The sequence below is a fragment of the Gorilla gorilla genome, chromosome 5, assembly GCF_029281585.2.
Source record: "Gorilla gorilla gorilla isolate KB3781 chromosome 5, NHGRI_mGorGor1-v2.1_pri, whole genome shotgun sequence".
In the NCBI taxonomy this organism is placed as follows: Eukaryota; Metazoa; Chordata; class Mammalia; order Primates; family Hominidae; genus Gorilla; species Gorilla gorilla.
Window position 1 is genome coordinate 185,094,898 of NC_073229.2, and position 14,541 is coordinate 185,109,438.

Consider the following 14,541-nt stretch of genomic DNA (forward strand, 5'->3'; position numbering starts at 1 on the left):
ATGAAGGTCAAGGGCTGTCTGCAGCCCCTGGTGGAATCCAGGCTGCCAACGTCAGTCCTTCCACTTAGAGCAGTTCTTGTGCAGTCTTTGATGCAAGGTAATTTCGGAAGAATTGCCTCAAGGGTGTGCAATGGTGATGATTACTGATTGTGGCCTGGGTAGGTGGAAAGGCTACTCACAGGGACCAAATGCAATGACCTTAGCTCCCGTAGTTATTCATTATTGGAACTTGGTTTTCAAAGTAAGTCAGATGAAACTGAACAACGTTTGCAATAATCCATCACTGCTTGTGGGACAGGGAAGGGTTCTGGAAGGGACTGGACTGGAGAACCCCGCAGGCTTGAGGTAAGTTATGGGTTGGTGCTCCCTTGCCTATGGAATCATTCAAAACAATGTCCCTACAACTTATTGAATTAGAATGTCAGCTGGGTGGATTCTTTCTTCTCTGGCCACTCTTAAGGGACTCACATACTGTTGGATTCAGAAAAGGGCTTTTACAAATTCAGGGAATCACCTTCCCTTACTGAGCTCTAACACTAAGAACCAGAGGACCAATGCTTTTGTGAAGGTCAAATGACCTTTGAAAAGTGGGGGCCTCTTTTTCTCCACAAATGACATTCTTTTCTTTTCCCAGGGGCCTGGGGCTCCCCAAGTTTGTGGCACACCCTGCCTTCAGTGGCTCCTCAAGGCCTTTGCGGTAAAATCCACAGTATTTAGCAAGACAGTCTCCCCTCCCCAGGCATCTGGCCCAGTCTAGTTTCCTCTCTCGCCCCTCCCCCAGTGCTCCTCACCTGCTTATTCGGGTCTAATCAGGTGTCTTAATCAGCTTGGGCTGCCATCACAAAATACCATACTGGGGGGTTTAGACACAGACATTTATTTATCACAGGTCTGGAGGCTGGAAGTCCAAGATCAAGGTGTCAGCAGATGCAATGTATGGTGAAATCTCTCCTCTTGGCTTTTAGATGGCCTGACTCTCACTGCACCCTCACATGGCATCTCCTTTGCTTCTGTGAGGAGGGAAAGGGATGGGGTGTGTGTGCGTGTGTGTGTGTGTGTGTGTGTGTGTGTGTGTGTGTGTGTAGAGATGGCTGTCTTCTTATTGAGGCATGAATCCCGTCATGGGAATTTCATCATGGCCTTCTGCCACATGAGGACATGGCAATAAGGAGCCACCAGATGCTAGCATCTTGATTGAGGACCTCACAGCTGCCAGCACTGTGACACAATCCATTTTTGTCCTTTACAAATTATCCAACCTGTGACATTTTGTTACAGCAACACAAACAGACTGAGACATATGGTGTGGCTTCTCTTCCCACCCCTGTAGTGACTCCTTCTTTGCTAAATTCAGTGAGCATTTTTCAGTCCTCATCTTTGTGAAAGGCTATTTTGCTAGAGTGGAGACTGGAGCTCAGATATTGCTGATGATCAGAGTTGGCGTGTCTCCCCAATTGATTTACAACTGGAGCTTGGATACTGTTTTAAACCTGGGAGGAGCCTCCTAACCATCTCGATACAACCACTGATGTGACTACACTACAGATAGACTCTTTCCACTTAATTCTACCACTCTTGCTTTACTTCATGAGAATGAAAATATAATAATTCACCATGAATTCATTTGGGGAAATATTGATATTTTATTTTTAAAAATATGTATTTATTTAAGCTACACCTACTGGAATGGGAAGGATTGATATTGTATTTTACTTTATTTTGTATTTATTTATTTTTTTTCTTTTTTGAGACAGAGTCTTGCTCTGTTGCCCAGGCCGGAGTGCAGTGGCACAATCTCAGCTCACTGCAACCTCCACCTCCTGGGTTCAAGCAATTCTCGTGCCTCAGCCTCCTGAGTAGCTGGGATGACAGGCATACATGCCACCATGCTGGGCTACTTTTTGTGCTTTTAGTAGAGATGGGGTTTTGACATGTCGGGCAGCCTGGTCTCGAACTCCTGGACTCAAGTGAATCATCTGCCTCATCCTCCCAAATTGTTGGGATTACAGATGTGAGCCACTGCACCCAGCTGGAAGGATTGATATTTTATAACATAATTTATAATTACAGAAAACATGTGAGTCCACTAGAAATTAATAGATTTTGAAGATAATAAAATAGTTTCACTTATGGGGCGGGGCTCGGTGGCTCACGCCTGTAAGCCCAGCACTTTGGGAGGCTGAGGCAGGCGGATCACAAAGTCAGCAGATCGAGACCATCCTGGCTAACATGGTGAAACCCCGTTTCTACTAAAAATACAAAAAAAAAAAATTAGCCGGGTGTAGTGGCGGGCACCTGTAGTCCCAGCTACTCGGGAGGCTGAGGCAGGAGAATGGCATGAACCCGGGAGGTGGAGCATGCAGTGAGCCGAGATCACACCACTGCACTCCAGCCTGGGGGACAGAGCAAGGCTCCGTCTCAAAAAAAAAAAAGTTTCAATTATGTTGTAGTTTTGACATGGTTCGTTATAGGATGTGGAGATGTTAACACTACCACCTAGCTTAATTTTGTCATCTAAGACCTGAAAGGGTTGTGTCTATTAGCTGCACCCCCGGTTAGCCACATAACCTCGGGAAGGCGTCAGCCCCACTCCTCGTACAGCAGGAATGAGAACAGCAATGCCTGTTGGGAAGCTTGAGGGAGGCTATGGATGTGCAGCGCTTGGCAGAAAGTCTCGTCATGGAAGGTACCAGCAAATGTGAGATACTTTTATGATTTTATTTTGTCCAAAAGAAAGGGAATGAAAGGAGAGAGGAGGAAACAAGACTAATCAGGAGATGTGAAGGTGTAGTGGTGAGGGGAGGAGTCAGCAGGAATAAAGTCAGCGTGGAGCAGCCGAGGTGGGAGATTGCTTTCATCACTTCCCAGCATCTATTGCAGATTCCACCCTCAAACATTTTGTAAGGACCCTTTATTCAAGGTAATGTTTGAACTCTGCTGAGCCAGTGGCATGGGTCTCTGAGAGAATAATTAACTTAATTTGACTATCTGGTTTGTGGATGTGTTTACTCTCATATAAGTCAACAACATCCTGGGATTGGGACACACTTTCTGGGCACTGCTGGCCAGTCCCAAAATGGAACATAAGGAAGTGGTTCTTCTACTTCTTTTATTTTTGAAATCAGGTAGAGCAAAGATTTTTTGTATAATAATTATTTTTTCTCCCACAATGTAGTAAAAATACATATGCCATGGCTTTATGTGCAATTCATTTAATTTTTGATTCATGAAATTCCCAGTTCAAAATCTTGTATAAGATTGACGATTTCTTCCAAAAATATGTTTAATTTCCTTGTGAAGACTATCAGTGTGCTGGAATGAATGGGCAGAGAAAATAATGGGTGATTTTTCAAATCTAAATGAGTGGGCCCACATGATGGCTAGTCTAGATGAAAAAAAAAATAGCCATCGTAGCTAACTATGCAAAGGATGGCTACGGTCTTCGCCTGGTTCTCAGTTTGATTAATTTATATCAGTTCTGTTCAGGTGCCATGCTCCCCTCCCTTGCAAGTTGAAACAATGAAATATCTCTTTGAATGTATTCTGTTCCTTGACCAGTTCATGGAGTGGGACTCAGCATTTCTCTCTTTGTTGTGGCCTGAGTAAGGCTTTCCATCAGTGTACATTTGCTTCTTATCCCTGGAGAAATCACACACATCCATTTGCCAGATGATGTTGCAGATAGTGACTCAGCAAATACTCACTTAGTGCTTGGGTTAGGCCCCCACGTTGTTATACATACATATATGCGTACATACATACATACACACCTGTGTGTGAGTGTGTGTCCTTTACAAATACTAGCTTATTTAGCTTGTGGTGTAGGTAGGGTAGTATATTCATCCCCATTTTATACACAAGGACATCTGGACATAGAAAATCATGTTATTTGCCCAGTGACCAAACTCCCAAATCAAGGAAATAAAGGAACCTGGATTGAAGCCAGATTTCCAAGAAAAAATTTAGGACTCTTCTCATTTTTTCAACTATGTTCCAACCTTTGAAAAATAATCTAAACACATCCCAGTGTAACTGAAGAGCAGGTTAGTTGTTTGCCACTTGCAGAATCCAATTAAGAAGAGAGAAGTCGGCTGGGCGCGGTGGCTCACGCCTGTAATCCCAGCACTTTGGGAGGCCGAGGCGGGCAGATCACGAGGTCAGGAGATTGAGACCATCCTGGCTAACACGGTGAAATCCCATCTCTACTAAGAATACAAAAAATTAGCCGGGCGTGTTGGTGGGTGCCTGTAGTCCCAGCTACTCGGGAGGCTGAGGCAGGAGAATGGCATGAACCCCGGGGGAACGAAGCCTGCAGTGAGCCAAGATTGCGCCACTGCACTCCAGCCTGGGCGACAGCAAGACTCCGTCTCAAAAAAAGAAAAAAAAAAAAAGAAGAGAGAAGTCTGGTACAAAGAAAGTGATTTACTTCCAATGCTAGCTTAGGGGAAGAAATACAGGAGTCCTCTTGCACCACTTCACTTTTGGAGCAGAAAGTGGCACTTTTAAAAAGCAGGGGATGAAGTGAACAAGGGTGCAGGGGTCCATGCTAGCTTCAGAGTCTTATCTGTCAGCTGGTTGAGCTGGTGACTGCTGGTGCCTTTGTGAGCAGGCTGTTGTCTCTTGGTGCAACTCCCTGTAGGGTGAGAGTTCTGTAGTGGATATGCTTTGGTTTATAGATGGAATGTGAACTCAGGAGTTCCATCTTAAAGCACATGGTTAGATGAACTTGCCCTGAAGGGAGACTCTGATGAAGGGGAAGTAAAAGGCCATATTTGCATTTCTAAAGGGCTAAGCAGGAAATGGGGAACTAGGAGAATGAGGAAAAAAGAGAAAAAAAATAATGAAGCTATCTTAGAAAAATGGAGGTCCCCGGTCATACTAGTAGGTTCTCTTAAACAGCTTTATTGAGATGTCATTCACCCATTTAAGGCATGCAATCCAATGGATGTAAATATATTGAGAGTTGTACAGCCATCCTCACAATACATTTTAAAATGTTTTCATACCCCAAAGGGCACTCCACTCTCACTGGCTGTTGCCTCTCCTCTGCAGCTTCTGGCAACCACAAATCTATTTTCTGTTTTTATAGACTTGCCTATTTTGGACACTTCATATAAATGAAGTGTCCAAAAGTTCTTCATATAAACAATGTCCAGATGCTTGCAATTTAATCTAATTACCAGATACAATTTTACAAGTTGACTTTAGAATCAAATACATTTGAATTCTGTGGAAGCCATTCAAGAAAATATCAAAGAAAATACAGAGCAGGAGAAGATTCAGCGAAGAGATTTTTGGGGGAAATTGGTGTCCGTGTGTGTGTGTATGTGGGCAGGGGGTATGAATATTCTATTTCAGCCCATGGAAACTAGCACGTGGATCACTGTGAACTTATTCAGCGGGTTACACCCAAAGGCTAGAACAAACTTCTCTGCCACAGGATTAACATATGTTTTAATCAACCTGGGGGGCACATTCTCTCATAAGCTCTTTTGGAAAGCCAGGCTTTCTGTGGACGTGTTATCTTTCCAGTGTGCTGCAATGCCTGGGGAGAGGAAAATGTTTCTTTTACAGCCATGCTCAGTGAGAAGCGGAGAAACATCTTCCATTTCACAAATTACTAAGCTTTTACACATGCAAATATGCATACACATTCGCACACCACAGTGAGGAAGAAATTCTCACACCATTAATAAAATACAGTTACTTCTGTAGCAATATACATCTACATTTGCCTATAACATAAAAATGTTTTTTCTACTGAAAGATTTGTTTAATGTTTCTTCACCAGCAAATAAACCCTAACACATCTCATTGCCATATGAGCCCTGGAGGTGAATAAGAGAAAATAATCCTTGGGGGAAAATTATCGAATTAAAAAGAGGAAAATTTGATTCTGTTTTGGGATATTTCCTAGGGATGTGAGCTGGGGAGGCTATCTCAGCAGTGATGTGCTATGAAGCATAGTAACGTGACACAGTTACAGGTAACTTAAAGGTGGAAACAAATGGAAGTTTCTCTTTTGGAATATCAATTGTAGCCTGCTCTGCTACATTTCAAAAAAACATCTTCAGAAAGTTTAACTTAACTCACCGTAAGACAAACTTTATGGATTTATTGCATGTTTTGAAGTTATACTCTGAGCTATAGAATTTAACAAAGCACAACTCTTCTTGGAAATGAAAATTCCAATGGGAAGAAAATGCAGGTTGAAGACATGGATATGGGCCTAAAATATCGATTTCTCTATGATCTTTTGATACATCTCTCAAGTGCTTTTTAGTGGATTAGGTTTAGAATGCATCAGCCAACTCCTGCTCGATAATCCATTTTTGCTCGCAGCCAAGGATTCCTCCTAAGCCGTGTCCCATCTGTGCGGGACCCCACTGGAAGTTGGACTGTCCAACTGGCCCAAGGCTCTGATTGACTCCTTTCCAGATCTCGGCTTAGCGGCTGAAGACTGACACTGCCTGATTGCCTCGGAAGCCTCCTGGACCATCACAGAGGCTTTGGGTAACTCTTACAATGGAGGGTAAGTCCGTCCCCTTCTTAATCAATACGGAGGCTACCCACTCCACATTACCTTCTTTTCAATGGCCTGTTTCCCTTGCCTCCATAACTGTTATGGGTATTGATGGCCAGGTTTCTAAACCTCTTAAAACTCCCCAACTCTGGTGCCAACTTGGACAACATTCTTTTATGCACTCCTTTTTAGTTATCCCCACCTACCTAACTCCCTTATTAGGTCGAGACATTTTAACTAAATTATCTGCTTCCCTGACTATTCCTGGGCTACAGCCACACCTCACTGCCGCCTTTTCCCCCAGTTCAAAGCCTCCTTCACATCCTCTCCTTGTATCTCCCCACCTTAATCCACAAGTATAGGACACCTCTACTCCCTCCTTGGTGACAGATGATGCACCCCTTACCATCCCATTAAAACCTAATCACCCTTAACCCGCTCAATGCCAACATCCCATCCCACAGCGCGCTTTAAAAGGATTAAAGCCTGTTATCACTCGCCTGTTACAGCATGGGCTTTTAAAGCCTATAAACTCTGCTTACAATTCCCCCATTTTACCTGTCCTAAAACCAGACAAGGCTTACAACAGGTTAGTTCAGAATCTGCCCTTTATCAACCAAATTGTCTTGCCTATCCACCCCGTGGTGCCAAACCCATGTACTCTCCTGTCCTCAATACCTTCCTCCACAACTCACTATTCTGTTCTTGATCTCAAAAATGCTTTTTTCACTATTCCCCTGCACCCCTCATCCCAGCCTCCCTTTGCTTTCACTTGGACTGACCCTGACACCCATCAGGCTCAGCAAATTACCTGGGCTGTACTGCCACAAGGCTTCACAGACAGCCCCCATTACTTCAGTCAAGCCCAAATTTCTTCTCCATCCGTTACCTACCTCGGCATAATTCTTCATAAAAACACACGTGCTCTCCCTGCTGATCATGTCCGACTGATCTTTCACCCCAACACCTTCTACAAAACAACAACTCCTTTCCTTCCTAGGCATGGTTGGATACTATCACCTTTGGATACCTGGTTTTGCTATCCTAACAAAACCATTATATAAACTCACAAAAGGAAACCTAGCTGACCCCATAGATCCTAAATCCTTTCCCCACTCCTCTTTCCATTCCTTGAAGACAGCTTTAGAGACTGCTCCCACACTAGCTCTCCCTGACTCACCCCAACCCTTTTCATTACACACAGCCAAAGTGCAGGGCTGTGCAATCGGAATTCTTACACAAGGACCGGGACCGTGCCCTGTAGCCTTTTTATCCAAACAACTTGACCTTACCATTTTAGCCTAGCGCTCATGTCTGCATGTGGGGACTGCCACTGCCTTAATACTTTTAGAGGCCCTCAAAATCACAAACTGTGCTCAACCCACTCTCTACAGTTCTCATAACTTCCAAAATCTATTTTCTTCCTCACACCTGACACATATACTTTCTGCTCCCCGGCTTCTTCAGCTATAGTCACTCTTTGTTGAGTCTCCCACAATTACCATTGTTCCTGGCCTGGACTTCAATCCAGCCTCCCACATTATTCCAGATACCACACCTGACCCCCATGACTGTATCTGATCCACGTGACATTCACCCCATTTCCCCATATTTTCTTCTTTCCTGTTCCTCACCCTGATCACACTTGGTTTATCGATGGCAGTTCCACCAGGCCTAATTGCCACGCACCAGCAAAGGCAGGCTATTCTATAGTATCTTCCACATCTATCACTAAGGCTACCACTCTGCGCCCTCCACTACATCTATCATTGAGGCTACTGCTCTGCCCCTTCCACTACCTCTCAGCAAGCTGAACTCATTGCTTTAACTCAGGCCCTCGCTCTTGCAAAGGGACTACACGTCAATATTTATACCGACTCTAAATATGCCTTCCATATCCTGCACCACCATGCTGTTATATGGGCAGAAAGAAATTTCCTTACTATGGAAGGGTACTCCATCATTAATGCCTCTTTAATAAAAACTCTTCTCAAAGAGCTTTACTTACAAAGGAAGCTGGAGTCATTCACTGCAAGGGCCATCAAAAGGCATCAAATTCCATCACTCAGGACAATGTTTATGCTGATAAGGTAACTAAAAAAGCAGCTAGCATTCCAACTTCTATCCCTCACGGCAGTTTTTCTGCTTCTCATCTGGCCACTCCCCCACTGACTCTTCCACCTATCAATCCCTTCCCACAAAAGGCAAATGGTTCTTGGACCAAGAAAAATATCTCCTTCCAGCCTCACAGGCCCATTCTATTCTGTCATTTCATAACCTCTTCCATGTAGGTTATAAGCTGCTAGCCAACCTCTTGGAACCTCTCATTTCCTTTCCATCCTGGAAATCTATCCTTAAGGAAATCACTTCTCAGTGTTCCATCTGCTACTCTACTACACCTCAGCCACCGGCCCCCGCCCCCCACCCCGGCTTCCCTATACATCAAGCTTGGGGATTTGCCCCTGTCCAGGACTGGCAAATTGACTTTACTCACATGCCCCAAGTCAGGAAACTAAAATACCTCTTGGTCTAGGTAGACACTTTCACTGGATGGGTAGAGGCCTTTCCCACAGGGTCTGAGAAGGCCACCGTGGTCATTTCTTCCCTTTTGTCAGACATAATTCCTCAGTTTGGCCTTCCCATCTCTATACAGTCCGAAAACAGACTGGCCTTTATTAGTCAAATCACCCAAACAGTTTCTCAGGCTCTTTGTATTCAGTGAAATCTTCATACCCCTTATCGTCCTCAATCTTCAGGAAAAGTAAAACGGACTAATGGTTTTTTAAAAACACCTCACCAAGCTCAGCCTGCAACTTAAAAAGGAGGACTCTGTCAAGGATAGAGTCCAAAAACTTGCCAACCAAGCAAGTAATTACGCTGTACGCCCTTGGGCACCCTCTAATTGGATGTGCTGGATCCTCCCAGTTCTTAGTTCTTTAATACCTATTTTTCTCCTTCTTTTATTCAGACCTTGTATCATCTGTTTATTTTCTCAATTCATCCAAAACCATATCCAGGCCATCACCAATCATTCTATATGACAAATGCTCCTTCTAACAAGCCCACAATATCACCGCTTACCATAAAATCTTCCTTCAACTTAATCTCTCCCACTGTAGGTTCCCACATCACTCCTAATCCCACTCGAAGCAGCCCTAAGAAACATTGCCCATTATCTCTCCATACCACCCCCAAAAATTTTCACCGCCCCAACACTTTACCACTATTTTGTTTTCTTTTTCTTACTGATATAAGAAGACAAGAATGTCAGGCCTCTGAGCCCAAGCTAAGCCATCATATCCCCTGTGACCTGCACGTATACATCCAGATGGCCTGAAGTAACTGAAGAATCACAAAAGAAGTGAAAATGGCCTGTTCATGCCTTAACTGATGACACTACCTTGTGAAATTCCTTCTCCTGGCTCATCCTGGCTCAAAAGCTCCCAGCTGAGGCCCCCTTGGCCACCTGCTACCACAACCAGACAGAAAGCAGCTTTTGGACAGATTTGATTTCACAGAAAAATCAAGGCCATTATTTAGCCCAGGCTGTTCTTTTTTACAATGTCCTCTGAAATTCAGATGCCTGTCAACATCATGGACAGACATATTTCTCCCCACTTAATAGTGGTGTGTCACTGTAGTAAACCCAATACAAAAATTGCCCTCTTTTGTAGGGGAGCTTTTTACCCTCCAGTGTTTTGCTTAATTTTTGTGCAAGATGGCAACATACTTTAGTTCAGTTCTGATTTATTCCCAACATCATCAGTGCACCAAATTTTTTGTATCTCGAGGAGGGACCATTCAGAGGGTGCTTATCACCAGTTAAAGTGACAGTGTCACAACCAAAGTGCATATTGTAAGAAATCAAATAATGGCCTCCAAGTTCCATTTCTACTCAGGGATGAACAAATCAACATCAATCTTTGGAACACAGTTGCCACTGTTGGTGCCTTACTCTTCTATCATGACATGGCAATCAAGAGCAAACATACAATTTATTCTTATTTTAGGTTTTATGGTTAGAATAGGAAGACAGCTAGACATGAGCAGGAGGGGGAAGCCCCTGAGAAAAGGGAAGTGTGGAAAATCTCACACCCTAGAAATTGCCTGAGTCCTGCATGCGAGATATGAGCAGAGGAGGGGGAATACTTAGGCAGAGAGGAATGCCCCTTAACACGCCCAGCAATCGCTCACTCAGTAGTTACCTTTTCCAAGTGTCACGAGGTACATGCTGATAGGGAGGGAAGAGGGCAAAGGAAGAATTCCTAAGAGATACACAAGTGCAGTTAGTATAGATCTGAGTGCTATGCAACCTTCCTGGGGTAGCGGCAATGAGCAATGCAGCCGGTAGGTAGAATTCATATCTGATATGGTTTAGCTGTGTCCCCACTCAAATCTCATCTTGAATTATAGCTCCCATAATTCCCACGTGTTGTGGAAGGGACCCAGTGGGAGATAATTGAATCATGGGGGCAGTTTCCCCCATACTGTTCTCGTGGTAGTAAATAAGTCTCATGAGATCTGATGGTTTTATAACAGGAAACCTCCTAGGCTTGACTCACATTCTGTCTTGTCTGCCAACGTGTAAGACGTGCATTTCGCCTTCCACCATGATTATGAGGCCTCCTCACTCACGTGGAACTGTGAGTCCACTTAACCTCTTTTTCTTTATAAATTACCCAGTTTTGGGTATGTCTTTATCAGCAGAATGAAAATGGACTAAAACAGTATCCAACGCCAGGACGATGCATGCACATCAACTAATACTAAGGGAAGATCCCACAAGCCTAGAGTGGGGACTAGGCTGGGAAAAGGCTAGGACTTAAGGCAGGAGCAAGAAATCTAGACAAGGAAGAAAGGCAGAGACTTAAGACAGAGGTGGGAACTTCAGGAAAGAGTTTGACGTCATAGCAACTCAATGCAGAACTCTTGGAGAGCTGTTGGCTCTCTCCCTTTCAACAGCCTGCTCTGCCTTATCTTTCAGAGCGTGCTGTCTCTCTGTGTAAACTCTCTGCTCTCTATCTTCCTTCCATAAATTGTCTTTTTTGGCTAAATTAGTCACTTAGCAGAATTCTTTCTCCGAAGTAAGACGAAGATCTGAGGATTCTTCCACTTCCAGATAACACTGTATTCATTAATATAGTAACACAGGAGTGGTGACATCATTCTAACCTGTTTATCAATCTAGTTAATCTTTTAATATATTGAAATCTGTGAATGGAAAAGTTTTTTATATAATTTCAACTTTTGAGATTTGGAGGTACATAAGCAGGTTTGTTACATGAGTAAATTAGCCTCTTTTGGCCTCTCACCCTGTGAAGATTGCGTGACACTGAGGTTTGAGGCACAAATGATCTCATTACCCAGGTAGTGAGCTTCATACCCCACTGGTAGTTTTTCAGCCCCTGCCTTCCTCCCTCTCTCCCGGCTCTAGTAGTTGCCAGTGTGTCTTTTATTGCCATCTTTACATCCATGTTTTGAAGTGTTTTCTTCATTAAATATCTTGATTCATAGCTATGCATTCTGCTTCCAGTAAAGCAGAAAGTTTTATTTGACTAATATGAACCAAATAGATAAAAAAAGAACTCATGACAATCAGACTTGGTTAACTGACCATTTGATTAACTGAGCATTTGTTCCATTTGGATCTCCCACCTCTGGGTCAAGGAGAGCCTCTGGATGACTATGTGAATACCCAGGGGGCTTCACTGTTCAGTGTCACTAAGAAGCAGCTGGGGGCAGGAAGCATAGAAGAATGTGCAGCAAAATGTGAGGAGGAGAAAGAATTCACCTGCAGGTATTTCCATTGTCGTTGCACCTACGCAGGAATCTGTAATTCAGATGGCAAGTTATTTATTCACAAATTTATTAATGATTTAAGAGAAAAGAGGAATTTATAGAGTCAGGGTTTGGAACTATATTTGCTCACAGTATCTGAAGCCACACTAACAGCTTCTCATTAAGTTTTATTGGAGTCCCCTTTAGAAAAATACCCCAAAAGGAAGTTATTTATTTTTACACCGGACATAAACATTAGCAGCTATTATTCTTTGCTCTAGTTTTTAACATCATGATTATCAGTAAATGTTTGTTGAGGATCAGGTGAATGAAAGTGTCCTAGATAGATCTGAGCAATGACTTATAGCTGCAAGATCCAGTGCCTGCCCTTTAGTATTTAAGGTGTAGTCAAAGAAACTGGATATAATGTTAAAAAAAAAAAAAAAAAAAAGCCCAAGTGAGGTACTGCAAAGTGGCATAATCAATGCATGCTCTACCCAGATCCAGAGGAAAGAACAGTGCCTAAGGTTGAGGCAGGTAGAGGAGGCTCAGGGAGGAGGCAGGAACTGAGCTGGGTTTGGAGTTGAGAGAGCTCTTGACAAGCACCAGGAAGGTGGGGGATGGTGTGGTCCTGCACCCTCTGATGGGGACCATTAAGAGATCGAGTTGGCTGAAGCATAGGCTTTGTGTAAGTGATTGGCCTGGGAAGGTAGCTATGGAGGCCAGACTGAGCACACCCACGGCAGGACCACATGGATGGGGACGGGAGGGGTCAGGGGCCAGGGCAGGGTGGAATGTGGAGCAGAGGTTCAGAGGAGGTGATCAGAGTCGGGAGGTCATGGAGACGAGCCTCCAGAACTGGGAGACAGTAAACTTATGTCATTAAAGCCATGCAGTTTATGACCCTCTGTTATTGCTGCCCTAGCAAATGGATACAGGTAGCCATTTAGATTGTCTGCTGAGCCCACTAACTAATGTCTGCTGAGCCCACTAACTAATGACTTGATAAATATATACTCATGTCTGCCTCTCTGGGGATTTGTGATAGTTGTTTTGAGTTATATGTCATAAAATAGGATAGCTGCATCATCTGGTATACATATGATCAAACTCACTAAATAATGACAGATTTCTCTTCAGAATCACTCTATCAATTTACGCTTCCTCCATAGTGCAGGGCTATTGTCCGTTCCCCAGCTTCCTGAGCATTTTCAGATTTGTCAGATTTTTGTCATGTGCTTTTAGTATGCCCTGCATTTCCCCTGTCTGGAAATTACATATTCCAGACAATGAATATTCTATTCATAACAATGAATTTTTCTAATTGAAGTGTAGGATGATTCTCTTAATAATCAGAAGCTGTGCCATAAGTACTTTCTCCCACTGTTTGCTCTTTTTAATCTTTTATGCTGTTCTTTGATAAATGGAAACTTTCATTATTCTTTGATAAATGGAAACTTTTATTAATATTTTCCTTCAGAAAAAATGCATTAATCTTTTCCTTTATGGCCTATCAATAGAAATATATAGCTTAGGAATTATCTTCCTATTCTGAAATCATAGAGCTAACCCCACCAAATCTTCTTCAAAATGTTTAAGATATGCTTTACACATTCATGTCTCTGATTCACATAGAATTTTTCTGTATGGTGTGAAATAAGGACAATATTTGTTTCCCATGCTTCAGAAATATTTATTGTCTGATCCATTTTTCCCATTAGGGTGCAATGCCAGGGCCATGATACATCATATTTTCATGGATTCATATTTCCATTGGCATTTATAGTTGGCATTTAAAGTTGATAATTCCAACTTTTATAACCACAAAACATGACTTTGAAGAAAGGTATACAACTTTATATTGTCACCATATATGCTAGAATTGCATATATAATAAAATATTGTCACCATATATGCTAGAATTGCAATGTGTAGAACAACTACTATTAGAGAATATTGTCAGTTATAAACTTGTCACATAAATATATAAATATTATAGCTTAAATTTTTCCAGAGTATCTGTCTTTTGGTCTTGTTTCACAGACCCTGTCTTAAGCAAACATGTGTATCAGACAACTCACCAAATAATAATTTATATTTTGATTATTTTGCCAAATGTAGGTGCTATAAAATTCAAAGATTTTTTATATTACTTCAATTTTGATACGGGATATAAATTGATTTAATTAAATGTAGGAACACTATGAGGTGATTATTCTCACAAGTTAAGATATTCCACA

General features: G+C 42.7%; 1 protein-coding gene across 1 annotated transcript in view; it reads left to right on the plus strand.

Moving 5' to 3' along the window:
- LOC134758709 (apolipoprotein(a)-like) overlaps positions 1-14,541 on the plus strand; it is a 152,240-nt gene continuing 137,699 nt past the window's right edge. Inside the window, 2 exon segments of the mRNA XM_063707356.1 lie at positions 1-97; positions 3,021-3,125. Of these exon segments, the coding sequence (XP_063563426.1) occupies positions 1-97; positions 3,021-3,125 (202 nt within the window).